Genomic DNA, 26932 nt, shown 5'->3' on the forward strand with positions numbered 1-26932 from the left:
TGCATGCCTAAATTTAAAATTATACCGTGACAGTGAGAAGGGTTCATTTTTCAAGCAGTGCAGCTCATCTGTACAAAGTGGAAGAGCATGAGTACAGTTTGTAGTGGGCACATCCCAATGTGGGGTAGGTTGGTAGGTGAGTAGGAGGATATAGTGAGGGGTTGCGGTGATTATGGGGATAACAATACATGGTTGATGCAGGATTAGTGCAAATGGGTGTTTGATGGTTGGCGTTGTCTTGGTAAGCTGAAGGCTCTCTTTCCATGCTGTCAGACTATATGTTTGAAAGACAAGGCTGTACAATCAGGCTACATACTGAAAGCTGATGCCAAAACGTCATTATGTATTCCTTAGTACCTTTTTACCCCCTCCATAAATCTTCGTCCGCGAAGCCAAGCCAAAGAAGAAGTACCCAAAAATGTACAATTGATTTGAGATTTTGGAACTGGGGTGGAAATTTCTTTATTCCCCCCAGCTCAGTGTTAGGTCCTTCCAGCCCATGAGCCAAATACACCCATGTGACAAATTAACCTATTAACCCAGTACATCTTTTGAAATGTGGGGAAAAAACTGGAGCACCCAGAGAAAGGCCATGGGGAGAATATACAATCTCCTTATAAACTGCGGCAGATTTGAAGCTGGGTTGTTGATCCTGTTGTAGTGTTCCGCTAAACACTGCCATCCAATCTTATTAATGAGAAAATCTAAGGCATCTTAACTGCAACCCTTCTCATTATACTAGACAATGAATTAAAGCAGCATGGTATTGGAACTAGGGGTGAAACATGAAAGTCTCAGACGCTGTGATTGTAGTAAAAACACAGAAAGGTTGGAACAACTCAGCAGCGTCCAGGTAAAGATATATAGATAGAAAAAATGCCTTGTAGAAGGGCTAAGGCCCAAACTGTTGGTAATGTATCTCTACCTCCTAAGGAAACTGTGAGTCCGGCTGAGTTCCTCCAGCATTTCTGTGTTTTTTACTGATATCAGAACCAAGCTACTTAGAAGAAAAGGTACAAAACATTTCAGTCTACAAATTATGGAAGAGTGGTGAAAGACTCTCCCACATAAAGCAGTAGATGCTTCCTCAATTAAGTCATCTAGTTTCACTGATTCTATTCCCTTTTTGCTGATATAGGATGCGAACAAACACAGGTGAAAGGAATAAGTATAATGCAGTCATAATCTCACTGAACATCCAAAGAGCATAGCAAATACATTCTGTTCGCACATTAATGTGGGGCTTGTGCTCACATAACCATGAGGGGACCTTTAAAACCAGGTACAGGTAGCACACCAAAACATCCACTTCCAGCGAGGAAAGGCTTCTCAGTTACAAGGTCAGTGGAGCCTCTGTCAAATAGTGCTCTGTGGATTCCGCAGGTAATACAGCTTCTGAAATGTTTCCTTTCATGAACCCACACATTCAATGGTGGATTTGACCTTGATGTGATAGCATTTATGAAGCTGTCACCTGCTCAAACAAGTACCGACCATGCAACAATAAGCATAATTAAGGCAAACTCTTGTGATCACAAATATTTCCTCTTTTGCCACTCCTATTATACAGACAGCATCAGTCAAAATTCCTAGGTGCAGGTGTTGTAATGTGATTGTGGCATTCTGTCCATTGTATACTAATTGAATGTAAAATAATCCAGATAGTAGAGATCCTTTCTAATCAATGGGAACTCTCAATTGCTTCTAAATTCCTTTGATAGTTACATTAATCAGAAGATAAACTGAAAAGCTGCATCAACCAACTAGCGTTCACAGCCATTTCAACCTCTCATTGCGGGAGTCAAAGGTTTCCACCTGCTTCAAAAGGGCATCAATCATCCCGGTGCCCGTGTGAGCTGCCTCAACGACTACTGCCCGGTAGCACTAACCTCTACTGTGATGAAGTGCTTTGAGAGGCTGGTCATGGCCAGAATTAACAGGTTCCTAAGCAAAGATTTGGACCCTATCCACATAATGCAAATGCAATATCGCTGGGTCTCCACTCAGCTCTGGATCATCTTGAACAGCCTTAAATACCGTTATTCTCTTAGTGCTAGTCAAGAAGCTACAAACTCTAGGCCTCTGTACCCCACTCTGCAACTGGATCCATGATTTTCTCATCAGAAGGCCACAGTCAGTATGAATTGGAAACAACGTCTCCTCCTCACTGATCATCAACACAGGCACATCCCAGAATGAGTGCTCAGCCCACTGCTCTACTCATTATACACCCAAGACTGTGTGGCCAGGTACAATTCCAGTGCCGTCTACAAGTTTGCCGATGAAACCATAGTTGATGGCAGAACCACAAATAGCAATGTGGAAGCGCTCAGGAGGGAAGATTGATCAGCTCATTAAATGGTATAATGTCAACAACCTTGCGCTCAACGTCAGCAAAGCCAAGGAGAGGATTGTGGACTTCAGGAGGAAGTCAGGGGAACATGTCCCAGTTCTCATTGAGGGATCAGTAGTTGAGAGGGACAAGAACTTCAAATTCCTGGTGTCAACATCTCTGAGGATCTGTCCTGGAGCCTCCATGTTGATGCACTCAGAAAGAAGTCTCACCAGTGGCTATACTTGTGAGGTGTCTGAGGAGATTCGGTGCATCACTGAAGACTCTGGTAAACTTCTACAGGTGTACTGTGGAGAGCATTCTGGCTGGTGGCATCACTGCCTGGTATGGAGGCACCAACTCTCAGGACAAGAATAAACTCCAGAGGGTTGTTAACTCGGCCTGCGATATCTCAGGCACCAGACTTCACTCCGTTGAGGACATGAGACAGTGTCTTAAAAAAGCAGCCTCTATCCTTAAAGACCCCCACCACCTAGGCCATGCCCTCTTCACTCTGCTACCATCGAGAGACTAAAGACGAGCACTCAGCGACACAAGGACAGCTTCTTTCCCGCTGCCATCAGATTCCTAAATAATCAATGAACCCAAGACACTGCCTCACTTTTCGTGCCCTATCAATTTTTTTTATATAGTAATGTTGTAAGATGGTTACATTATGAACGTTTGCCCTGTGATGCTGCTGTGTAACCCCAAATTTCATGACTTGTTCATGACAATAAATTCTGATTCTGAGTTAAGAAGGTATCAGGGAAAGTGGTTTAGATCTGTCCTCGGATCAAACCCTGTGGTGTCAATGGTGTGAGTTCGGCATTCTACCAAATTATCTATTTTAGTAGATAATTTGTAGTAAGTTCTTATGTATAAGGTGCACTCGTATGAACTTTGATTGTCTTAAATTTAAATCTTTTTAAATTTAGATGCAGAGCACGGTAACAGGCCCTTCCAGCCCACGAGGCCATGCTGCCCAATTACACCCAATTGACCTACAACCCCGTACACTTTTGAAGGGTGGGAGGTAATGGGAGCACCCGGTGGAAACCCACATAGACACCAGGAGAATGTACAAACTCTTTACAGACAGCACCAGATTCGAATCCGGGTCGTTAAACTGTAACCGCACTGTGCTAACTGCTACACTAACTGCGCAACCTTGTTTCGTAGGCTGAGATTGGGTGGGTTAGGAATGAGGTTAGATAGAAAACGTTTCTGGTTTTTCCTTCTTGCATTTTTTTTCCCCCTGAGGATTTTCACCTCTTGCAGGAGTTCACGTGGCTCTGAGAACTATAGCTTTGGTCCATTCCTCATGTCCTGGCCCTCAGTGTTGAACTGATAGCTGTGAATATTTTCCACTGAATGAGAAACAAACTGCTTGCTACACTCCATCCAGCGTGTCTGATTCTCCTTCTGTCAAACTCCATCAACCCCAAACAACATTGTTTCTCCTTTAAACTCCTCCTGTTCTTCACTCCCACCACTTCCTGTCATGGCAAATTCCACATTCTACCTGATAGTTTCCTTTGATGTCAATGGGTTCCAATTATGGTCTTGGTCTCAGTTTAAAACATTTTCTTTTGGTCTATCCTGAGAAACATTCTCAATCACAATAAACTTTGATAAAAGCTGAAAGAGGTGTCCCAACCGGCCAGAAATGGGTATGAACCATCTGTTCAGTGCCATTATAATATGGAGTCCATTTGATGGTGAAAAGTCACAAGCTTCGCCTCTGCAAGGATGTCCGTTCTGCTTCTGCTTCCACTCCCATCATCTAAGGATAAAAGATGACTTAGGAAGTCCTGTGGGGTGAAGGATGTCAGAGCAATTTGTCTACCCTGCCAACATCAAAAGCCAGGCCTGAGGAAGTTTCAATGTGCAGCCCACACTTTGCTGGACAATTGCAACATTCAAAAGACATTTGGACAGATTTACAGATCAGGATGTGGACCAAATGCAGGCAAGTGGAAGCAGACCAGAATGCTGGCATGAATGATTTGGGCTGAAAGGCCTGTTCTGTCCTCTATAACTGTTAGTCAAGGTCTGTGATTGCAATTACAAGGGGTAACTGATTGATTTAGGGTAGTCTCTCTGGACAATGTTTAGCAAAATGACCATAATTCCAACAAAATCCAAGGCCTTTTTGAGATACCACAAGCTGGCCAACTGACAGCCATCTCATTCACTGATGGAGTAACCGAGGAGATGCCTTTAATGGGGCCCATGCATCACCGGTTCTTGAAGCTCCAGATATTCTACGTGGAAACATAACTTCATAACTCCTCCAACGACCCTGTGATTGAGAGCCAAGTACACCAAAGAAAGTTTCTCTAAAGCAGTGAGGGTGGAGAGTTGACACTGCAGTCCAGCTACCAGCAGGTCTCTCCAATGCTATTTGCAGTCCATTTAATGTTTATACTGCAAAGGTAACTGTGGCCTAAGACTGAAGCCAGAACAAACAGCTAGAGGGTTCCGGACATGTGATTAGTTATATCATTATTTAATAAAGTTTCTCTAAATATATACAGTAGAATCCCCTTGTAACATTCCCCCAGATTCAGAACAATTATTTTAAAAAAACACAAGTTTGATTTGCAGCCAGACCTGCTGGCACAAAGAATTGCTGGAGGAACTCCACAAGTCAGAGAGCATCCATGGGTAGAAATGTCCACCATTTCTCCCTGTGGAATATGTCTCACCTGTTGGCTTCCTCCAGCAATTCTTTGCCTGCTCAAGATGACAGCATTTGCACCTTTTTGCATTTCCCTGCTGGGATCCTATTATTTCAAAGCCCTGGCTCTGAACCTCTGAACACATTGGTGCGTCCATCGTCTCAGACTTGGGCAGTTCCAGAGTGCTGATGGTCAATCCAGGACACCAAGTTTCAGTCATCTATGTAATCTCTCCTTCTTATAGGCACGTGCGTGCGCACATGCACATGTACGCAGACACACACAGACATACATGCACACTCACACATGTACACGCCCATGCACACCTGCAGAGTTATAGTCCTACCACTTCACCTTGAGGGAATGGGAAATCTTAAACTGGCCAATCTCAAAATGCAAACAACTTCATTGGTGGGGATAAGAACAGGATTTGCTCTTTGTAACAACTATCAAACAAATCTATGGCTGAAATCCATTTATTTGCCTTTTCACCATAATCCTTTGGTGCACTGACCCGGCTTAATTCTACCATTTTCAGCCTGAAATGCTTTGAATGTCCCCCCAGTATTTACAGACTCCCAAGATCTTGCCTTTATCGGTTGTCACTTTCCTTATTTCTGTCCGAAAGGATCTGGCTCTAATTTTAGCTTTTGACTCTTGAGGAGGAATTTCTTGACCCAGAGGGTGGTGAATCTGTGGAATTCATTGCCACAGAGGGCAGTAGAGGCAGGTTCATTAAATCTATTTAAGAGGGAATTAGATCTATTTCTTCAGTATAAGGGTATTAAAGGTTACGGAGAGAAGGCGGGGACGGGGCACTGAACTTTAAGATCAGCCATGATCTCGTTGAATGGCGGAGCAGGCTCGAAGGGCCGAATGACCTACTCCTGCTCCTATCTTCTATATTTCTGTTTCCTTGAAATGACAAAAGATACATTCTCCTGATGAAATTCCTTCCATCTTTCAAGCATTACAGTAAAACCTTCATCCACCACCCACCCACCCTCCCCCCCAGCCCACTCTTTCTTGTAAATGACAGAAGGCAATAACTTGCATTTCAGATGAAGTTCCAGCATTTAAACACATTTAAGCTTAGAACGAGGTGATGCATGTACATACATTTATAAAGCATACATGTATATTTTCAATGCTGGATACCAAGGAGTGAGTGCATAGCTGCAAGATTTAACTTTCAACCAGACTCTTGGTTAGAAAGGATGAGTTGGGTTGAGTTCAGCACTGTTTAACGCTTTTGGGAAGCTTTTCCCAGTGGGAAATGACTTGAGAATAAAAAGTGCATCATCAGCTCCACTTTCCAATTGCCATTTTACTGGGGTAACCACAAGGTTTAAATGTTACCCCTATAATCCATTATCTTGATCCATATAGCACTGCAAAGAGATTTAAGTTCATCTAAACTGATAGCCCTTTGAGAAGGGTCTACCTGAGGGATGTTGCCAATTGCATTCTCCTGTTCTTCAGACATCAATGGCACCACAATTCACACCACAATCTGTGTCATATATTTTCATGGGAAAAGGCAACTTTTTTGCTGAACACGCTGACCCAGGTTCAATCCTTTATCCTTAGGGTAAGGTATAATTGCACACCCTTGCAAAGTGAACCAAACTGGCCACATATCAATTCTCAGCACCCTGCATAGAACTATAGAACATTAAAACACAGAAGCAGGCCTTATGCCCCATCTAGTCCATGCCAAATTATTTTTCGCCCTAGTCCCACTGACTCGCACCAAGTCCACAGCCTGTCTTGCCCCTCCTATCCATGTACCTGTCCAAATGCTTCTTAAAATTGATCCCACATTCACCACTTCAGCTGGCAGTTTGTTCCTGCCACTCTCACTGGGTGAAGAATTCATCCTAATGCTCCCACTAAACTTTTCCCCTTTCACACTTCACCTCTGGTTTGCATCTCACCTACCCTCAGTGGAAAAAGCCTACCTACGTTTACTCTGTCTATACCCTTCACAATTTTAAATGCCTCTATCAAATCTCCCTCATTCTCCTATGCTCCAGGGTAAGAAGTCCTAATCTGCTTAATCTTTCACTGTAACTCAGTTCCTGAACATCCTAGTAAATTTTCTCTGCACTCTTTCAACCTTATTGATATCTTTTCTGTAGTTAAGTGTCTAAACTGCATACAATATTCCAAATTTGGCCTCACCAATGACTTGTACAACTTTACCATAACTCCCCGACTTATGACCATAATTCTGATGTACACATGTGCGAGTCTTCGGTTGGCGCATGCACGGTGGGTTCACGTATTGGACTTTGGTTGGTGCACGCGCGAGAGTTAACTGCCTTAATGATACTGAATTTGCGGTTTTAACTCTCGTGCATGCGCCAATCGAACTCGAATTCACGAACCACGCACCAACTGAAGACTCGCTCATGTGTATGAGAATCAAGATAGCCACACCCGGCCTATGGACCCCAGGATGCCGACTAAAAAGGTAATTACACACATTTTGGCACTAACATGCCCTGTATCCCTGTTATAGTTTGTCAAATACAACATAAACTGCGTAAATTGGATATTTTCTTTATATTTTTTCACAAATTTTCAATTGTATGTGAGGATGGACGTTAGATCGCAAGTCAGGGGGGGTACCTGTACTCCTTGCTCAATATTTGGTATTCAATACATATATGAAATATCTCAGCACAAGTAAATTGGGTATTGTACGTAACTGCTTAATAGCAACTGTCAAGGAAAAGTCAGCTGAATATAACTTTCAGCACCAATGAGAGAAAGTTATGAAGACTAATTTTGAAAGGGACATAACCATAAAGACAAAATGAGTGGGGATGGAATATGATGGAGTTTATGGTCACTCCTAGGTATCCATTGCTCCCTTTTCAGTAAGACATAGGAAATAATGAAATGGTCACCTTTCGTCTCCACAGATACTCAGGGCCACTCTGATTAAATGCCGCTTCTCTGACCTTGAATGAGAGGGCTTCCTTCGAGATGAGAGACAGAGACAAAGTGACAAGAAAATGATAAAGAGGTAAAGTGAAGCAAATCCACAGTTACACCAAGAGGATGACATAGGTCAGGCATGTTTGAACAATCGGGAGAGAGGTTGTTACCGTGACTAACATAGTTAACGATAGCAAGCATGAACCATGGATAGGGAAGGAGCTCACCTGGTCATAACATATGATGTACTGGCATTGTCTAGCAACAGGGGAATAGACAGTGGAATAGACAGGGTCCTACAGGTGTGAGGAAAGACAGAATGAAGGAAGATTAGAAGAAGGTGTTAAAGGTCAGCCCAGGAGAAGCAATAGCAGCAAAATCCCATCATCCCTTAAGCCCTGGACAAAACATATATAACAGTAATCAGCTCAGTAACTGTTAGATCATTTCAATTAAAGCTTCACCACTCGACCTTAGATCACTTAGATGACTATGACTTTAACCTAAAAACCGCACACACATGTAACCTTTTACTTATTGTACAATAAGGCAGCCTCGAAATGTGATTTTATCTCAACATTTCTCTGCTGTCCAAAGCTGTGTACCTTCAATCATGTTTCTAAACCACAAGGTGAACTCTATCACACTGGAGGCCAATATTGGAGGGCAAATGCCTGTCACCCAAACACCCTGAGGTAAGTACAGGCAGGGACAGATCAGTCACTGTATATCACTGGGATAAGTACTGGTGGAGTGGGTCTGTCATTAGATAACATGGGGTACAGTACTGGTGGGACAGATCTGTCACTCTATAAATCTGGGGTATAGTACTGCTGGGGATGGGTCTGTCACTGTTTCACACTAGTGTATAGTACTGATGGAGATGGATATATCACTGCATAACACTAGGGAACAGTATTGATGGGGACAGATCTGTCACTGTATAATACTAATGTATAGTACTGGTGGAGATGTGTCTTTCACTGTATTCAATAGGCTGTGAGGTTCTTTATTTTGCCATTGCTGACAAGCTCTCATACCCAGATCTTTCTCTTGTTGGAGACAGGTTTATTGATGTGAAATCAAATGATTCCCAGGTAAAGTCAGGGCAGAGAGCTTTAGTATTTACTGAGATTGGACAGGGTGTGTGCCAACCTTCCTGAATCTGCAGAGTTGAACTGATGGGTGTATGAACAGCCAGATTTTTGTCAGATACATTTACATCGCATATTCTGATTTGGTATGTTCAGAGTGCTACTGCCTTTAGAGTAACCTCAGAATGTTACAGTAAACACTTCATGTACTTCAGCATATTCAAACAATAATGACATTTCTGAATTGGTCGGGATGTCCCATGATGGACTTAATCAATTTAACACATTTTCCTCAATTTCAACCAAAACAGTTTAACCCTGCCTTTCAACTGTTTCTTCAACATCGTGGCTGCTGGTCTCATGTTCTTACCCAACACTGTGACTGCTCTGCACAACTCGGGTTCTCATCTTCTTCCTGCAGTGAAGAAGAAGGACAGAGAGACTGCAGTGTAGAGGAAGGAGAATGTTATTAAAGGATAGGGTTAAAATGCACTTGGGCTATCAAATCACTTTCAATATCAATGAAACAAAGGAACTGATGGAAAGCTATGGAGAACGAATGAGTAGTGCAAAATGATTTCAACCAAAATGCGAGCTGTACAATCTCAATAGCGCAGAAAGAATCCTTACACAAAGACCCACTGTGGAAAGACTCACTGCAAAAAGCTCTGCAGAAAGTCTCTCTGCAAGAAGAGCCACTGTGAAAAGACCCACTGTAGAAAGCCCTGGAGGAAGGAAAGCACTGGCTAACCTACTGTAGAAAGATCCACCGCAGAAAGATGCAGTGGAGAAAGATGGAGTGTAGAAAGTTCTGCAGGTGGAAAGAAGCTGGATAACCTTCTGAAGAAAGACCCGTGGATCAGAACACTGATTCTTGGATGCAACTTCCTGATATTTCCAACATCCCAACATAATGTCTGCAGCAACAATTGATGCTTCTCTTTGTCTTTTCAATATCCTAAACCTGCTTTCTTCTGCACCGAATTAAAATACATTTTCATGGTTGACTTCAACAACATTCTTTATTGAAATACTGATTTCCATTGGATATCTCAACAAAGGGCAAAGTCAGCATTGACCATAAATCTTCTGAAGGAACCCGAGGGCTGTTTTAATCCTGTAATTTCTTCAATTGCCATTGCTTTCACTCATGTGTCTTATGAATAGTTGTAAGATCCTCACTCAATCAGAATCTGGGTGGACTTCATGAGAGCATTCAAAGGTTTATTTTAAAAACATGAATACTTTCAAAGATGAATCCCTGATCATATTTTTTCTTTCCAAGTACAGGGTTACTCATGACAAGGTATAACAACTCCAACAGATGACATCAATACGACACCAGATCTGGCTGAGGCCTTCAGACCCAATGTCCTACTGCTTCAAAGACCAAGCATCAACAGGTACTGGCTTCAACAAATCACTGCTGCATTAGCTTAAAAAGGGTATACAGATTCATCAGAAAATTAACAGCTTAACAATACATGCAGACACACATACAGAGAGTCACATATGAAGTCATATATCCCACATAAAGGCAGACACCCACACTTGCATGTGGGCAGACACAGGTCAAATGGACACAATAAAAACACACCCACACAAAGGCAGACAGACATTCAAGCAGACACACATATTTTAAAAAAAATCTAATTAATGCCAGTAGAAAATGACCTAATAATTTGGTATTCCAGAAGATGTATTGCACATCGGGCACTGCTCGCTTTGGATTTTTGTTCTGTGAGAGGAAGTGTGCCCCCTAAAACCAGTGTTGGTAAGAGATCCAGGGCCACAGCTGCCCAAGGGGACCTGATGATAGGGGCTGTCCCTTGGTGCGTGGGAAATTGGATCCTTGACTGGAGGAGGGCTGGAGTGGTTGAGAGGATCAGTAGCTTCAGAGAGTTGGAGAGTATTGAGAGTAGTTCAGTGAGGGCAGGGGGCAAGGGGTGTTCCAAGTGATATGGGGGGGTGATATGATGGGAAGGGGTCTTGAGAGGAAGCAAATAATGGACATACACACACAAACCAGTGTTACTTTAACCCAGTTTTCTGGAACTCCCTCAACAATTTGAACTAATCTTCAGGATATCATTTGATATGCATCTGTCACTGGAACATCACCAGATAGCTCTCACCAGCTGGGCTATGAGGTATACTTAGACTAAGGTGCAATAACTTGTGCAACTCTTGTTCTGACTGTAAAGCTCCTGATTTGATTGACATCAGTAATCTGCTAGCAGCACCAATTTCAAGGATCGCAGTTCATTTGGAATGAAGCACCTCACAGGGGCGGCAACCTGTCAGCTCATTACGTGCCTGTAGCTACAGGGTCACCCTCATACATCTCAATTCCCAGTCTTTGGGATCACCTTACCTTCTTCTTCCAGGCACCTTCAGCCTGTTGGAGCTGGCTGTATCGTTCAGTCAGCGGCAAACGGACATCGCGCTGAATCTTGCTGCTTTTACCTCTCCACTGTTCCTCGCCGTCTTTCAGCTTGTGCAACCTGGAGTGAAGGACACTCAATATTACCAGCACACAATAGTACGAATCACCCCTTCTTCAGTGAGGAGAAATCAACCCACACTGCCCTCGTACATCTCTCACTAGTGGATAAAACAGATAGCTGTTCGAAGGTCCTACCTTAAAATTATTTCACCAAAGAGAAGAGTCTGTGCATGCAACTCGCAGCCCTTGTTCAGTCTAACTGTGGTTTGGAGCAATTTCTTTCAACAATCATGTTTTTACATGTTGACTTGTAATCCTGTTGGGCCCTGAAATAGAACAACTCCGGGCTGATTTGTTTTCTTTAGATATTCAGCCTACAAGCCCATCCCGCCCAATTACACCCATATAACCACTTACAGCACAGAACAGGCCAGTTCGGCCCTACTAGTCCATGCCGTAACAAATCCCCACCCTCCTAGTCCCGCTGACCAGCACCCGGTCCATACCCCTCCAGTCCTCTCCTATCCATGGAACTATCCAGTCTTTCCTTAAATGTAACCCATGATCCCGCCTCGACCACGTCTGCCGGAAGCTCATTCCACACCCCCACCACCCTTTGCGTAAAGAAATTTCCTCTCATGTTCCCCTTATAATTTTCCCCCTTCAATCTTAAACCATGCCCTCTAGTTTGAATCTCCCCCACTCTTAATTGAAAAAGCCTATCCACATTTACTCTGTCTGTCCCTTTTAAAATCTTAAACACCTCTATCAAGTCCCCCCTCAATCTTCTACGCTCCAGAGAAAAAAGCCCCAATCTGCACAACCTTTCCCTGTAACTCAGACCCTGAAATCCTGTCAACATTCTCGTGAACCTTCTCTGCACTCTCTCTATTTTGTTTATATCTTTCCTATAATTGGGTGACCAAAACTGTACACAGTACTCCAAATTTGGCCTCACCAATGCCTTGTACAATTTCATCATAACCTCCCTACTCTTGAATTCAATACTCCGATTTATGAAGGCCAACATTCCAAATGCCTTCTTCACCACACCATCTACCTGACTATCAGCCTTGAGGGTACTATTTACCATAACTCTTAAATCCCTTTGTTGCTCTGCACTCCTCAATTGTCTACCATTCAATGTTTATGACCTATTTAAATTTGCCTTTCCAAAATGTAGCACCTCATATTTATCTGTATTAAATTCCATCAGCCATTTCTCAGCCCACACCTCCAGCCTTCCTAAATCACCTTTTAATCTACGGTAATCTACCTCACTGTCCACAATACTACCAATCTTTGTATCATCCGCAAACTTGCTTATCCAATTCTCCACCCCTACTTCCAGATCGTTAATATATATAACAAACAATAGTGGACCCAGGACCGATCCCTGAGGAACTCCACTAGTCACCGGCCTCCAATTGGACAAACAATTTTCTACCACTACTCTCTGACACCTCCCAGCCAACCATTGCTGAATCCATTGGACTACCTCCTTATTTATACCTAATGCTTCCACCTTTTTTCCTAACCTCCTGTGGGGAACTTTGTCAAAAGCTTTACTAAAGTCTAAATAGACAACATCCACAGCTTTCCCTTCATCAACCTTTTCTGTGACCCCCCCTCGAAAAACTCAATCAGGTTTGTCAAGCATGATCTACCCCTGACAAAACCATGCTGATTACTCCCTATCAATCCCTGTACCTCCAAATATTTGTAAATACCATCCCTCAGAACACTACAAATGACCTACAACCCCCAGTAGGTTTTGAAGGGTGGGAGGAAACTGGAGTCCCCTGTGAAAACCTACGCAGACATGGGGAGAACATACAAATTGCTTACAAACAGCGAGAGATTCAAACCCTAGTCCCAATCGCTGGCGCTCTTATGGTGTTGCCCAACAGGTATACGAGCCAACATGTATGCTAACTGTGTAGCCATAAAAATAATTTTTTTTTTTTAATTTTTTCAGGATCTGGGCAAGGCCAGCATAAATTGGCCATCTTCAAATGTCCTTGATGTAAGTTGACCAGTTCAAGGGACTGAGTCACACATAGACCAAATGCAGCTAAGAAAGGTAAATCTCTTTCCCAAAGCACTCAGTGTACCAGATGGATTTCTATAAGAACCCTGTAAATTTGCGATCAGCATTGCTAATAACTAGTTGTTACTCCAAATTATGAATTGAATTTAAATCCTACAGCTGCATGCTAGGGCTTGAATTTGCCTTTCCGGACCGTGTCCTGGTCAATAGCACTAGTCTAGAACTTTGTCCTGGGAATTCACCTTGTGAAAGTTACTGAAATGACCTCTGGAGAGAGAGAACAACACACTGCTACCTCCATTGAGTGTGTTTGACATCAAATACCTGGGACAAAATTCTAGGCCAATATCCAAGGGGGTCATCGTCTGAAAATAAAGGATGTAAGAGAAACGTGAGGCTACATTTCCTTACTCATAGGAATGAATCTTTGGAAAGGTCTACCCTGATGGCTGTGCATCGTTAGTTTAGATCACAAGAGAAAGAGATCATTTTCTAGATATTCGGGTTATCAATGGATAAAGAATCAACACAGAAAAATGGTGTTGAAGTGGAAGATCAATCATAATATCGGTGAATGTTGGAACAGGCTTGAGGGAGCTAATGGGACCATCCCCACTCCCATTTCTCATCTCTAGAAATCCATTGATCTCCATTTTGAATGTAGTCAATTACAATAGACAGTAGGTCAATTGGCTTGTGGAGCCAGCACTGCCTTTTCAGATCATGGCTGATCATTACAGAACTTCCACAGGTATCCGGCGATGCAAATTCTTCTCATTTGATTTTTGATTGGTTTATCCTTCATTTGGATACTGACCCCTCTGCCCCCACCTCTATACCCACCCTCTCCCATCACCCAAGTTTTTAGCTTGCTGGGATGTGTGGCCATGTGCCTAGCAATTCATTTCTGGTCTTCAGTGCCAAACATGCTCTATATCACATGCTCTCAGAAGCACAAAAAAAAGCAGAATAGAAGAAAGGGCATGACCATATCAGTGAGATGGGGCAAATCTCAAAACCTCTGTACCTATCTTTAAGAGATGCTCTGACTTTAATTGGAGTTGGAGCTTCTTTCCCATTGCTCTCTTCGAGTAAATGAAGTGAGTGGTTTTTCTCTTCTATTTGGTTTTGATCCTGTAGAACAGAATGGGTATCACCCTTTTTCCATGACGACGAGGAAAAGCTGTCTGCCTGTTGCCATGGTGGCAAGCATTGGTCATTAACTTGTTGTCTTGGCGGTGAGGATTGCCCATTTGTTTGTTGCCATGGCAGTGTGGGTTTGTCCTCTGCCCGTTGCCACGGCGGTGTGGGTTTTTCCTCTGCCCGTTGCCACGGCGGTGTGGGTTTGTCCTCTGCCTGTTGCCACGGAGGTGAGGATTTATTCTCTGCCTGTTGCCATGGTGGTGAGGATTTATCTTCTGCCTGTTGCCACGGTGGTGAAGGTTTGACCTCTGCCTGTTGCCACGGTGGTGAGGGTTTGACCTCTGCCTGTTGCCACGGTGGTGAGGGTCTGTCCTCTGTCTGTTGCCATGGAGGTGAGGGTTTGTCCTCTGCCTGTTGCCATGGTGGTGAGCGTTTGACCTCTGCCTGTTGCCACAGTGGTGAGGGTTTGACCTCTGCCTGTTGCCACGGTGGTGAGGGTTTGTCCTCTGTCTGTTGCCATGGAGGTGAGGATTTATCCTCCACCTGTTGCCATGGTGGTGAGGATTTGTCCTTCGCCTGTTGCCACGGTGGTGAGGGTGTGACCTCCGCCTGTTGCCACGGTGGTGAGGGTGTGACCTCTGCCTGTTGCCACGGTGGTGAGGGTTTGATCTCTGCCTGTTGCCACGGTAGTGAGGCTTTGACCTCTGCCTGATGCCACGGTGGTGAGGATTTGTCCTTTGTCTGTTGCCACTCCTCTGCCTGTTTCCATGGAGGTGTGGGTTTGTCTTCCACCTGTTGCCACGGATGTGAGGGTTTGTCTTCCACCTGTTGCCACGGAGGTGAGGGTTTGTCTTCCACCTGTTGCCACGGAGGTGAGGGTTTGCTGTCTGCCTGTTGCCATGTTGGTGAAGATGGTGGTGTTGCAAAAATATCCTGTGTTGACATTTCTAATTTTTCAGCATCTGGTGACAATAGAAGAGAAAACAGTTTAGAAAAGTAGAATAACGAAATAAATCAGTGATATTAAGTGTATGTTCAGACAAATATATAATGCAAATGGTTCTCTCCTCATTATTTTTTAGTTTTAATCCCTTTTTAAAAATCAGCTTCTCTTTTCACATCTCCCCAGTGGAAGGAAGCACTCGTTAAGAAGCAAAGCACTGATAGTGAGAACATTGTCAGATCATTTGAAACCGAGCCTGCTTCTTCTTTGTCCAAATGCTCTTTCGCAGCAAGATCTCAACCAGCAGAGGGGCTGGGGTTCTGGGACTGGAGGTATCTCAAGGAGAAGTGTATGAGTTTTTGAAAAATGGGGGAATTGAGGGCAATGCTGATCTGGCTCAAAAGAGGTGCGGTCAGGGACAGAGGTAATTCTTATAACATTTATTTTTATTCCTGATATTCAAACTTTCTGTTTTGATCCAACTAAACAGGCAGTGGTAGTGGTGCAAGAAATCTCTCTACCACTCTTATTGTCCTGTGGATTGACCTCCAATCCATTTCTATGGGGCTGGTAACCTTGCCTGGTTCGCTATTGATTTTGTCATTGAAGAAAGAGTTGGATGAGTATATGGATGGGAGGGGGAATGGAGGGATATGGGCAGGGTGCTGGTAGGTGGGATTAGAGGAGGATACTTGGATCAGTGCGGACTAGAAGGGCCAACTTGGCCTGTTTCCGTGCTGTAATGGTTATATATTATGCATCCATGATAGGTCACTAATTAAGTGAATTCCAAGGTACTTGATGCTCTCCACTCTCTCCACTACAAGATATTGATGTGTAGTAGTTGGCGGTCACTCCTGGTCCTCCTGAAGTCCACAATACTATTAGGGTATTGAGCAATGTAGGGCACCATGGTTCGCATAGCAGTTAATGCAACACTATTAGAGCCCCAGCGACCTTCGCTTAATCTGGGCGCGGTCTGTAAGGAATCTTTGTTCCATAGTGAAGACACCGCTAGAATTCTCAAACATATTCCATCCTCCTAAACCAACATTTTGAAGAAGGGTAGTAAATGCTGAGGGGACCCTTCAGCCACAAGGTTCCTTCCATGTTAGTGCACATCTACATCTGTACTTGGCCATTTATTTTTGCGTCTTCGTCAAGCCCTGCACTTTGCTCGCCTGGAGAGCCCAAGGGCAGCCAGCATCTCGGTGCAGCAGGTAATGCGGCTGCCTCCCACCTCCAGCAATTCAACTCAATCCCAACCTCAGTTGCTGTCTGTGTGGAGTGTGCATGTTCTCCCCCTGACGGCGCGGGTTTCCCCATGTCACAAAGGCAGGTTGGCTGTCTGATTCATGGGCCACTGCAAATTAGTGATGGTAGATGCTGTGAGAATCAAACAAAGCTAATGGGCCTCTGTGAGAGAATGGGTTACAACAATTCTCTAGGGAAAGAGAAGACATGGACCAAATGGCCTCATTCTCCTTCTTTCCTTGGCTTGGCTTCGCAGATGAAGATTTATGGAGGGGTAAAGTCCACGTCAGCTGTAGGCTCGTTTGTGGCTGACAAGTCCGATGCGGGACAGGCAGACACGGTTGCAGCGGTTGCAAGGGAAAATTGGTTGGTTGGGGTTGGGTGTTGGGTTTTTCCTCCTTTGTCTTTTGACAGTGAGGTGGGCTCTGTGGTCTTCTTCAAAGGAGGTTGCTGCCCGCCGAACTGTGAGGCGCCAATATGCACAGTTTGAGGCGATATCAGCCCACTGGCGGTGGTCAATGTGGCAGGCACCAAGAGCTTTCTTTAGGCAATCCTTGTACCTCTTCTTTGGTGCACCTCTGTCTCGGTGGCCAGTGGAGAGCTCGCCATATAACACGATCTTGGGAAGGCGATGGTCCTCCATTCTGGAGATGTGACCTACCCAGCGCAGTTTGATCTTCAGCAGTGTGGATTCGATGCTGTCGGCCTCTGCCATCTCGAGTACTTCGATGTTGGAGATGAAGTCGCTCCAATGAATGTTGAGGATGGAGCGGAGACAACGCTGGTGGAAGCGTTCTAGGAGCCGTAGGTGATGCCGGTAAAGGACCCATGATTCAGAGCCGAACAGGAGTGTGGGTATGACAACGGCTCTGTATATGCTAATCTTTGTGAAGTTTTTCAGTTGGTTGTTTTTCCAGATTCTTTTGTGTAGTCTTCCAAAGGCGCTATTTGCCTTGGCGAGTCTGTTGTCTATCTCGTTGTCGATCCATGCATCCGATGAAATGGTGCAGCCGAGATAGGTAAACTGGTTGACCGTTTTGAGTTTTGTGTGCCCGATGGAGACGTGGGGGGGCTGGTAGTCATAGTGCGGAGCTGGCTGATGGAGGACCTCAGTTTTCTTCAGGCTGACTTCCAGGCCAAACATTTTGGCAGTTCCCGCAAAACAGGACGTCAAGCGCTGAAGAGCTGGCTCTGAATGGGCAACTAAAGCAACATCGTCTGCAAAGAGTAGTTCACGGACAAGTTGCTCTTGTGTCTTGGTGTGAGCTTGCAGGCGCCTCAGATTGAAGAGACTGCCATCCGTGCGGTACCGGATGTAAACAGCGTCTTCATTGTTGAGGTCTTTCATGGCTTGTTTCAGCATCATGCTGAAGAAGATTGAAAAGAGGGTTGGTGCAAGAACGCAGCCTTGCTTCACGCCATTGTTAATGGAGAAGGGTTCAGAGAGCTCATTGCTGTATCTGACCCGACCTTGTTGGTTTTCATGCAGTTGGATAACCATGTTGAGGAACTTTGGGGGGCATCCGAGGCGCTCTAGTATTTGCCAAAGCCCTTTCCTACTCACGGTGTCGAAGGCTTTGGTGAGGCCAACAAAGGTGATGTAGAGTCCTTTGTTTTGTTCTCTGCACTTTTCTTGGAGCTGTCTGAGGGCAAAGACATGGCCTCATTCTACACTGGAGGCAAACACCTTCACTTGAAGGTTTGCAGCAGCTCAAGAAGGAATTCAACATTATATTTTCAAGAGAAGTTATGGAAGGGTGGGAAAAGTGATTATAACTGATTCCAAACTAATTCTGATAAAATTTATGTGGAATTAATTTTAGATCAGTGTTAATTGGGTGATCGGCAGTCAGCAAGCTCAGTGAGCTGTATTTCTCCATTATTTTATACTCTAAAAAATAATCAATATTTGAATAGTAAAACAACATGCAATTAAATCCAATTATACTTACACACTCCTTCTTTCTTATTGTGCACTTGTAGTTCACTGGGATTTTGATCCTTTGAATCATCTTTCTCAGTCGGTTTCACTTCATCTCTTATTCCCTCTGGCTCCTTGGCTGTACCCATCTCTTGCTCCCTGGACAGTTCACACAAAGCACTTGGAGCAGAGCCGGTCTCCACCAATAAACTGGCCTCTTGTTTCCCCAGCCGCTCCTGCAGATTGTAGCCCTCCGCACTTCCATCTCTCTGCTCTTCAACGCTTTGTCGTTTCAATACTCCCTGAAGTTCCTTGTTTGCCCGTCCTTGCTCCTCGTCAACTCCTTTCCAGCCACCCTCGATGCTGGTGAATGGCAGCGATGACATGACCTCAGGCTCCAGATTCTCCCTCTGGCCTGCAAGACGTTTTATGACATGTGACTCTGTTTCAACTATAGTGAGTGGTTCTTGTGAGTTGGGCAGCATTTGAGGATGTTTTTCTGGTTGTTTCTGAAGCTGAAAATACAACAATCCCATTAATTACTGCACAACTGATAAAGGGAAAGACATTTAGTGATATGTTATAATCCAATACTTCTTGGTTTACGTTATTAAACTGGAGGTGGTGGGATAGAGCAAGAGAGCCAAGAGAAATCCACATGGCTCTCAGGAGGAGGACAATTTTAATTGAAATCCTGTATTCAGATCTAGATCTGGGCATGTTTAAAAGCCAAAAAGTGGGGAGGTTGGTCTTGAACCTGAACTCTCAGTCAACATGGTTCAAGCCTATCATTACATAAGCCAAGCTAAGGTGGGGAGACCTAGCATGGTAGACTCTGGGTCAGTCTGCCTTGCAGGGTTTGCAGAGGAAAATTCAGATTCCCAGGCCTCAGTCAACATGGTGCCTTAACACAGTGGGGTGGGGGGGGGGGGGGGGGGGACAGATTGGTTAAAAAGGTGGTTTCTTCAAAACACTACCTATACACCAAGAGTTGCAGGTGATCTTCCTTCTGTGGCAGTATCCTAGGAGATGGAATCAGGCTTGAGATTGGGCCCACCTGCTCTAACCTGACAGGACCCTGGACCTGTTAATCAGGTTCTCTCTCATAAAGGAGACAAAAGTACAGTCAATTACTCAGCAAGTCAGGTAAACTCTGAATTGGAAGTAATTGAGTTATGTGAAAACACAATGCTGGAGAAACTCAGTAGGTCAAACAGCATTCTTTATGTTTCATCAGGTCTAAGAAAAGCTAGAAAACAAATGGCAGAGAAAGGGGGGGAGCGGGGGTTTGAGCAAATGAAGGCAATGTTTTGGAGAGCATTGGAGACCGAGACATGCAAATGGCGGTGGTGCATGCAGAGAAAGGGAGCTGAGTGCTTGTGCAGATGATCAGTGATTTAATCTCTGCACAGAAGTTGGCCTTGTCAGGCGGGTTAGTACCCAGCAAGGCACTGCAGCTACCTCCAAACTCCATCCTAGGGGATCAGTTCTTCTCCATGGAACTGGACATAACCTGTTCCCATGAGACACTTGGTCTTAGGTGGAAGGATATCAGCACCTCCTCACCCATAAGCAATGCTTTAAAGGAGCAGATCTTTGTTCAAATCTCACCTTCCTTCAGCCACTATTTTCCAATGCCAGGGAATCCCAGTGAAAAAGACCCAACATGAAATGTTCATTTCTCTACATGGAAGCTGAGACCCTCCAGCTCCTCTTTCTTTGTCCTCCAAAGCAGGTTAACCCAGAGTTTACCAGCTTCAGAAAAACATTTAAATCACTAACCAATGCTTTGTGAGGAGTTTGAGGAGACTTCCTATGACACCAAAGACTTTCAAAAACATCTACAGGTGGACAGTGGAGAGCATTCTGGCTGGTTGCATCACTGTCTGGTACAGAAGTGCCAATGCTCAGGTCAAGAGGGTTGTTAACTCAGGACAACATCACGGGCACCAGACGACTCCATCCAGGACATCCACAAGAGGCGGAGTCTTAGGAAAGCAGCCTCTATCCTCAAAGATCCCCACCACCCAGGCCACGCCCTCTTTACTCTGCAAACATCGGGAAAAAGATACAGGAGCCAGAGAACGAGCACTCAGCGGCACAAGGACAACTCTTCTTCCCCTCGGCCATCAAATTCCTGAATGAAGAGTGAACTACAGACACTACCTTACTTTGGCTTTTTCATGCACTCTTTTTATTTATTTTGTACAGTGGATTGTATAAATGTATGCACTGTTTGATGCTGCCCCAATGCAACGACTTTCATGACATGTTCAAGACAATCAATGTGGATTCTGGTTCTGATATAATCTAGGTTTTACTACACCTGTTCAATATTTTCAGTTTCGACTGAAGATTTCCAGCATTACAGCTTTCTAACTTTTTGCTTTTAGGTGTCCTGTTGGAAACCAGGTCAACCCTACTGATACAATGCTTCTGGGCAAAACCCAAGCCAGTGTGTCCAATGAGAAATGCCAATATCAATGGAGAGGTCAATGGCGGATGGAGACTCAAGGCCAGTGAGCTGAAAACTATTGGTGCTTATTTTTTAGGATCAAGTCCTTGTCTGATTTGTTCAATGTCCAACATCAGCTTTTGGAATCTACTGAGCATGGTTCAAAAGAAAACTGACATCAGGCACTTACGTTTACACTGTGAAATTTACTTCTCCAATGTATCTTTTATTACAACCAGAAACAACTTAGCATGGAGTGTGATAGTACAGATTCTATCCCCAATGTGTATATGTACAAATTGTAGTGTAGGATGACTGTGATTGGCTGAGAGTGTAGCCACACCTACTGGCAGGTTTTAAATGATTGCTCCTAGCCAGACCAGGTCATTCTGGACTGATCGACCTACGTGTGATATGCTCCAGTCTTTTAGTTAATAAAAGCCTTGGTTTGGATCAACAAATCTTTGGTTCTTTCATTGCGCTCTACATGGAGTTCATAAATCTGGACAGAGGTGGGAGCTGGATTTGAATATTACAATTGAGGAGCAAAGATGGTCAGATCTCTGTCAAGATTATATGACAAATATTATTTATGTAAGGTAAAGATAAGTTCAATATAATGTTTTACATCAGCTGTATTTGAATTGAATAGCATGAAATCAGATTTATCAGATCAATCTTTTAGGTGTGGTGCAGAGACAGGAATTTAGGAACATAGGAAGTAGGAACAGGAGTAGGCCAAAAATGGCTCATCGAGCCTGCTCCGCCATTCAATAAGATCATGGCTGATCTAATTTATGACCTAACTCCACTTTCTTGCATTCAACTTGGTCATGTCCCAAGGTAAAGCCTTTTTGGGTGGATTAGGGAATTTTTTTTAGAAAAAGTTTCAGGCATCGTATTTCCACAAAACCCAGATTTATTTCTATTGAGAGATATAGAAGGAACAAGACCTAAATTGAAACTATCAATATTCAAATGAAATTTGTTAAAATAGCATTAGTGGTGACAAGGAAGTTTATTGCAGTGACCTGGAAATCAGATTCACACTTGGGTATGGGAGATGGAATATAGAAATTCAAAGCTGTACCTCCTTTGGAGAAAATGACATACAATTTGAGAAATAAACATGGCATATTTTTGCAAATTTGGAGCCTGTATATGCAAATTTTATGTACTAATATGTAGTGGTGTTCTTCCAGCCTCTAGAGACCTGTTAGCCTTCTTCCCTAAATTGATTATATAACCCTTGCTGGAGTCCAATGTGTTGGAAACCAATATATCCTTTATATTTAAATTTCTTTAGGGGTGGGGGGGGGGTTTAGGGAGGGAGGGTGTGAGAGGGAAGGGGAAGGGTTATGTAATGGTTGAAACTCTCTTGAATTTAAATTCTTATCGTTTTAGATAATTATTTATTAATTACATGTATGGAAAAATTTTAAAGAAAATATTCACAACAAAAACCATTTGCACTGTATCTCCAGCAAAGCTGCTTTTGTTGCCACATGTAGGAAACATGTTTGAGCAATCTGCCGTCACAATAACTTGATCCACGTTCATGTGGCAAATTAGAGAGGGGTAGCACAGTTAACGTAGAGGGTAACACCACGCTGTTACAGTGCCAGGGATCTGGGTTGGAATCCTGAGCTGTTTGTAAGGAGTTTGTACATTCTCCCCATGACTGCTCCAATACAAAAATGTTCAGGTTAATTGGGTGTATTTGGCCAGGCCTGTTACCTGGCTGTATGTCTAAATTAAAATAAAATTAATAAAAGATTTGGGTCCTCAGCATCAGTGGACCTTGAGCTGTCACTGATGACGTTCCCTGGGTAAGATTGCCATAGGAATTCAACAATAGCAGCACCAATTCATGACTTATGGATAAGGAATTTGGCAGGATCCCACAGCTAAGATCAATCCTGGTATGCAAACCCATCACAGACATTCCATTGTTTTCCAGATTCAGTTGGTCCAGAAGAATTCTGATATCAAGTCAAACATTTACACTGTATCTCCAGCAAATCTGGTTTTGTTTCCACAAGTAGGAAACATGTTTGAGTAATCTGCCGCCACAATAACCTCAATGAATTGCTTCACTTGATACAAGCCCCTGTGGCAGATTTTTATGAAATTCCCCAGAGTCTGTCCACTTTTTCTAAAAACATACAGAAATGCTGGAGGAACTCAGCCGGTCTTGAATCGTCCATAGGATATTTAATTTTAAAAAATTTAGACACACAGTGTGGTAACAAGCCCTTTTGGCACATGAGCCCATGCCGCCCTGTGCATGAGCCCTGTGCAGACATGGAGAGAAAGTACAAACTCCTTACAGACAGCGTGGGATTCGAATTCCAGCCCTGATCGCTGGTGCTGTAACAGTGTTGCACTAATTGCTAGGCCAACCGACATTTCTGCCCTTCTTCAAGAGCAAAGAGCAGGCAGGTGTCTGATTTAAGATGGCGGGGAGGAGTACAGACCAACTGACAAAGGGTTTTAATTGGATATGATAAGAGCAAAGGTGAGAATTGATTTTGGCTCTATGAAAGGAGACAGAAGGGGGGGGAGAGAGAGAGAGAGAGAGAGCACGAAGGAGATGGGGGTGAAGATAGGGGAGAGGGGTTTTACGGAAACCAGAGAAGTCAATGTTAATGCCATTCAGTTGGAAGGTGCCCAGACAGAAGATGAGATGTCCTTCCTTAAATTTGAGGGTGGACTCAGTCCAGTAGTGTATGAGGCCATGGACAGACGTGTCAGCAAGGGAATGGGACAGAAAATTGAAATGAGTGGCCACTGGGAGATTCTCGCTATTGTGGCAGACAGAGCCAAGGGGCTCAATGAAGCGATCTCCCAGTCTGCACCCAGTCTCTCCGAGGTAGAGGAGACCACTACGGGAGTACAGGGTGACCCCTGCAGATTCTCATGTGAAATGTTGCTTCACTTGGAAGGACTGTTTGAGGCCCTGAATGGTGGTGAGAAGAGGTGTGGGTGCAAATCTACTTACACTACCTGCCTCGCATTTAGCACAATGGGAAATTCTGATGAGGACATAAATATCTCGACATGTGCTTCTGCTGTTGGCCTCAGAAAGTACACTTGTTATTTTCTAACAGGACAATGTCCACTTCCTCACAGTGAAATGGGACACTGCTTTAAGCAAAACAGTTTACCTAGTAAGCTTGTACCAGCACTTATTCACCACAACCAACCCCAAAACCAATTGGTTGACACATTAAACAGCAGCTGATCGAAACCAGCCCAAAAAGCTTGCATGTTTTGTCAGGCAGACCACAGAACCAACAACCAGAACCCAGGGTACAGCCGTGGCCCCATTACTACCCCATTGATTCAGAGGCTTGGGAGCTCCAACTCCCACTCTGTCAGCATGAGCGTACAGTCTCAGCAAACAGAGTAAGGGAGAATTTCTTAACTAGATTCACATCTAGTTAAAAAAATAGTTAGGAGGCTCTGGAGCACCTGGTGCTCCTAGGCGGTCTGATCTCAGAAGCTAAGCAGGCTCAGGACTAGTCAGCCCTTGGAGGGGAGACCGCCCAGGAACACCAGGTATCAGTGGGTTTCTGTGAAGGGCGCTGGACAAACTGGTGACTCTCTGTCTGCCTTACGGTAGTCAAAAGATAAAGAACTTCATGCAAGTTACATTCTAAGTGTAGTATTATGGGACAACAATGGAACCTTTACCTTTTATCTGTTTCCTTAAGGAACATAAGAAATAGGGGCAGGAGATGGCCATCCGGCCTGTCGAGCCTGCTCTGCCATGCAATGAGGGCTTGGCTGAGCCGATAATCAGCTCATCTCTACCTACCTGCCTTTTCCCCCATAGCCCTTGCATTTCCCTACTTTGTAAAAATCTATTTAACATGGTCTTCAATATATTCACTCCACAGCTTCAATGGGCAGAAAATTCCATAGACTCATCACCCTCTGGGAACAGTAGTTCCTCCTCATCACCTTCCTACAATCCCCTGGATCTTACGGCGATGTCCACTAGTTCTAGTCTCCCCCACCAATGGGAACAATTTTCTTTCCTTTATCTTATCCGATGCCCTTTATAATTTTATGCTTTTCTATGATTCCCCTCTCATTTTTTAAAATTCAAATGAGTACAGTCGCCGGTGAGTCAATCTCTCCTCATAGGCTAACCCCCTCAACTTGGAGTTAATCTGCTGAACCATCTCTGCACTGCCTCCAAAGCCAGTACATCCTCCTTCAAATAAGGAGGCCAGAGACTTGTGGAGTGTTCTAGATGCAGCCCTGTACAGTTGCAGCATAACCTCCACTGGTAATAAATGAATCTGCTCTGTAAATTATTTATAATTAAGGTCAGCATAGCAGATAGAGAAACATTATAACAGTGCCACCGATGTATGGAGTTGGTATGTTAATTAGAAGGCACTGATTTCGGTAGTGATAATTGGTAGTAAATAATTTTTTTTAAATGTTCCCAAAAGCTTGCACTTTCTCCACCTGGTCAGGTTTGCATCAACTTCTGCTTTACTTTGATCACGTGGATTCCAGGGCTTTCTTAGATAAGTAATATCTAAGGTGATTATCATCAGTTGTATAGTTTACCACAAATTGAACAAACAAATCTTTTCTAACTCACCATATCCTTACACGCTGAAGCAGAGAACAAAACTCCTACCTGGAAGGTAATCCAGTATTTTTCCTCAAAGATTGTTACATTCCCGGTGCAGTGTCATTCCTCTTAATGCAGCACAATGAGTTATCTCAATAAACTCATTTGCTGCAGCTTGATTGCCACTCCCTGTTCCATTCCTTTACCTTACTTACGCCTTTACAGAGCTCAAACCCAAACACAAGAATCTGGTTTTCTTCCAAGTGAATACAGAGGAATAGACAGATAATCCAGCCCCTTTCAGAAAATGGATGGATCAGATTACCCAGCTGAAGCAAAAACTTGCTCACAATGTCTTGCTCAATCAAATCAAATCTTGCCAGCTGTGGTACAGAAGTAAGCGTGTTTTGGACTTAGGTGGACATGGCTTAAGTTATTGATTTACTGAGTGACAAATGCCACTGCATTCATTCTGATGAGATCCCTAACATGAGCAGTAGTGAGGAAATATTCCGTCGTTACTTGGAAATCAGATATAATTTTAGGTATGCCAAGATAGCAAGTTGTATTCCTTTGGAAAAAATTACATACAGCTTGAGAAATAAATATCCTTTTTTTTGCAAATTTGGTGCCCGTATACCCAAATATTACGCTTAAATTTATAATAATGTCATTTCTATCCCTCTAGATTCTTCTCCGAGTTGTAATGAAGAATTTTTATTTACATGTGTTAGATGACATCTCTCTATGAAATCCTGAAAATGGTCTTTCTTTTCTTTCGACGTTTATATTATATCTTTTATTTTGAGGGAGGGGCGTTTGGCAGGGAGGGGTTTTGGGAGGGGGGGGGTGAATCGCCTCATGTATCTAACTTTTGGTTTCATTCTTTTGCAATCTGTATTATATTAATTCCAACTACTTCATGTATGAAGAAAAATTTAAGTAAAATATTCCAAAAATTGAGATTCCTAACGTGGTAATAGTGGAAGGCAATTGTTCTTTTGTACAATTTAATAACTTTCTTTATTTGCAAATCTTTGAATTGTTGTAAATTAATTTATTAATTACTT

The 26932-nt window shown here is 43.6% G+C and overlaps 1 protein-coding gene across 17 annotated transcripts in view; it reads right to left on the minus strand.

Annotated features, from left to right (window-relative positions):
- LOC138746697 (supervillin-like) overlaps positions 1–26932 on the minus strand; it is a 209926-nt gene that overhangs the window by 65247 nt on the left and 117747 nt on the right. For 12 of the 17 annotated variants that reach the window (XR_011347043.1, XR_011347042.1, XM_069905006.1 and 9 more), the window contains 6 exons: positions 18845–19328; positions 14580–15657; positions 11431–11560; positions 9427–9471; positions 8190–8258; positions 7932–8003 (listed from right to left, as the gene is read on the minus strand). Coding sequence is in view for 15 of the 17 variants with exons in the window: in XM_069905006.1 (XP_069761107.1) it covers positions 7932–8003; positions 8190–8258; positions 9427–9471; positions 11431–11560; positions 14580–15657; positions 18845–19328 (1878 nt within the window). In the remaining 2 variants the exon portion in view is untranslated. Of the gene's footprint in view, positions 1–7931; positions 8004–8189; positions 8259–9426; positions 9472–11430; positions 11561–14579; positions 15658–18844; positions 19329–25928; positions 25993–26932 lie in introns of those variants that run through there. The other 5 variants (XM_069905009.1, XM_069904997.1, XM_069904998.1 and 2 more) reach the window with 5 other exon arrangements.

The sequence above is a fragment of the Narcine bancroftii genome, chromosome 12 (genome assembly GCF_036971445.1).
Source record: "Narcine bancroftii isolate sNarBan1 chromosome 12, sNarBan1.hap1, whole genome shotgun sequence".
NCBI classification, from domain to species: domain Eukaryota; kingdom Metazoa; phylum Chordata; class Chondrichthyes; order Torpediniformes; family Narcinidae; genus Narcine; species Narcine bancroftii.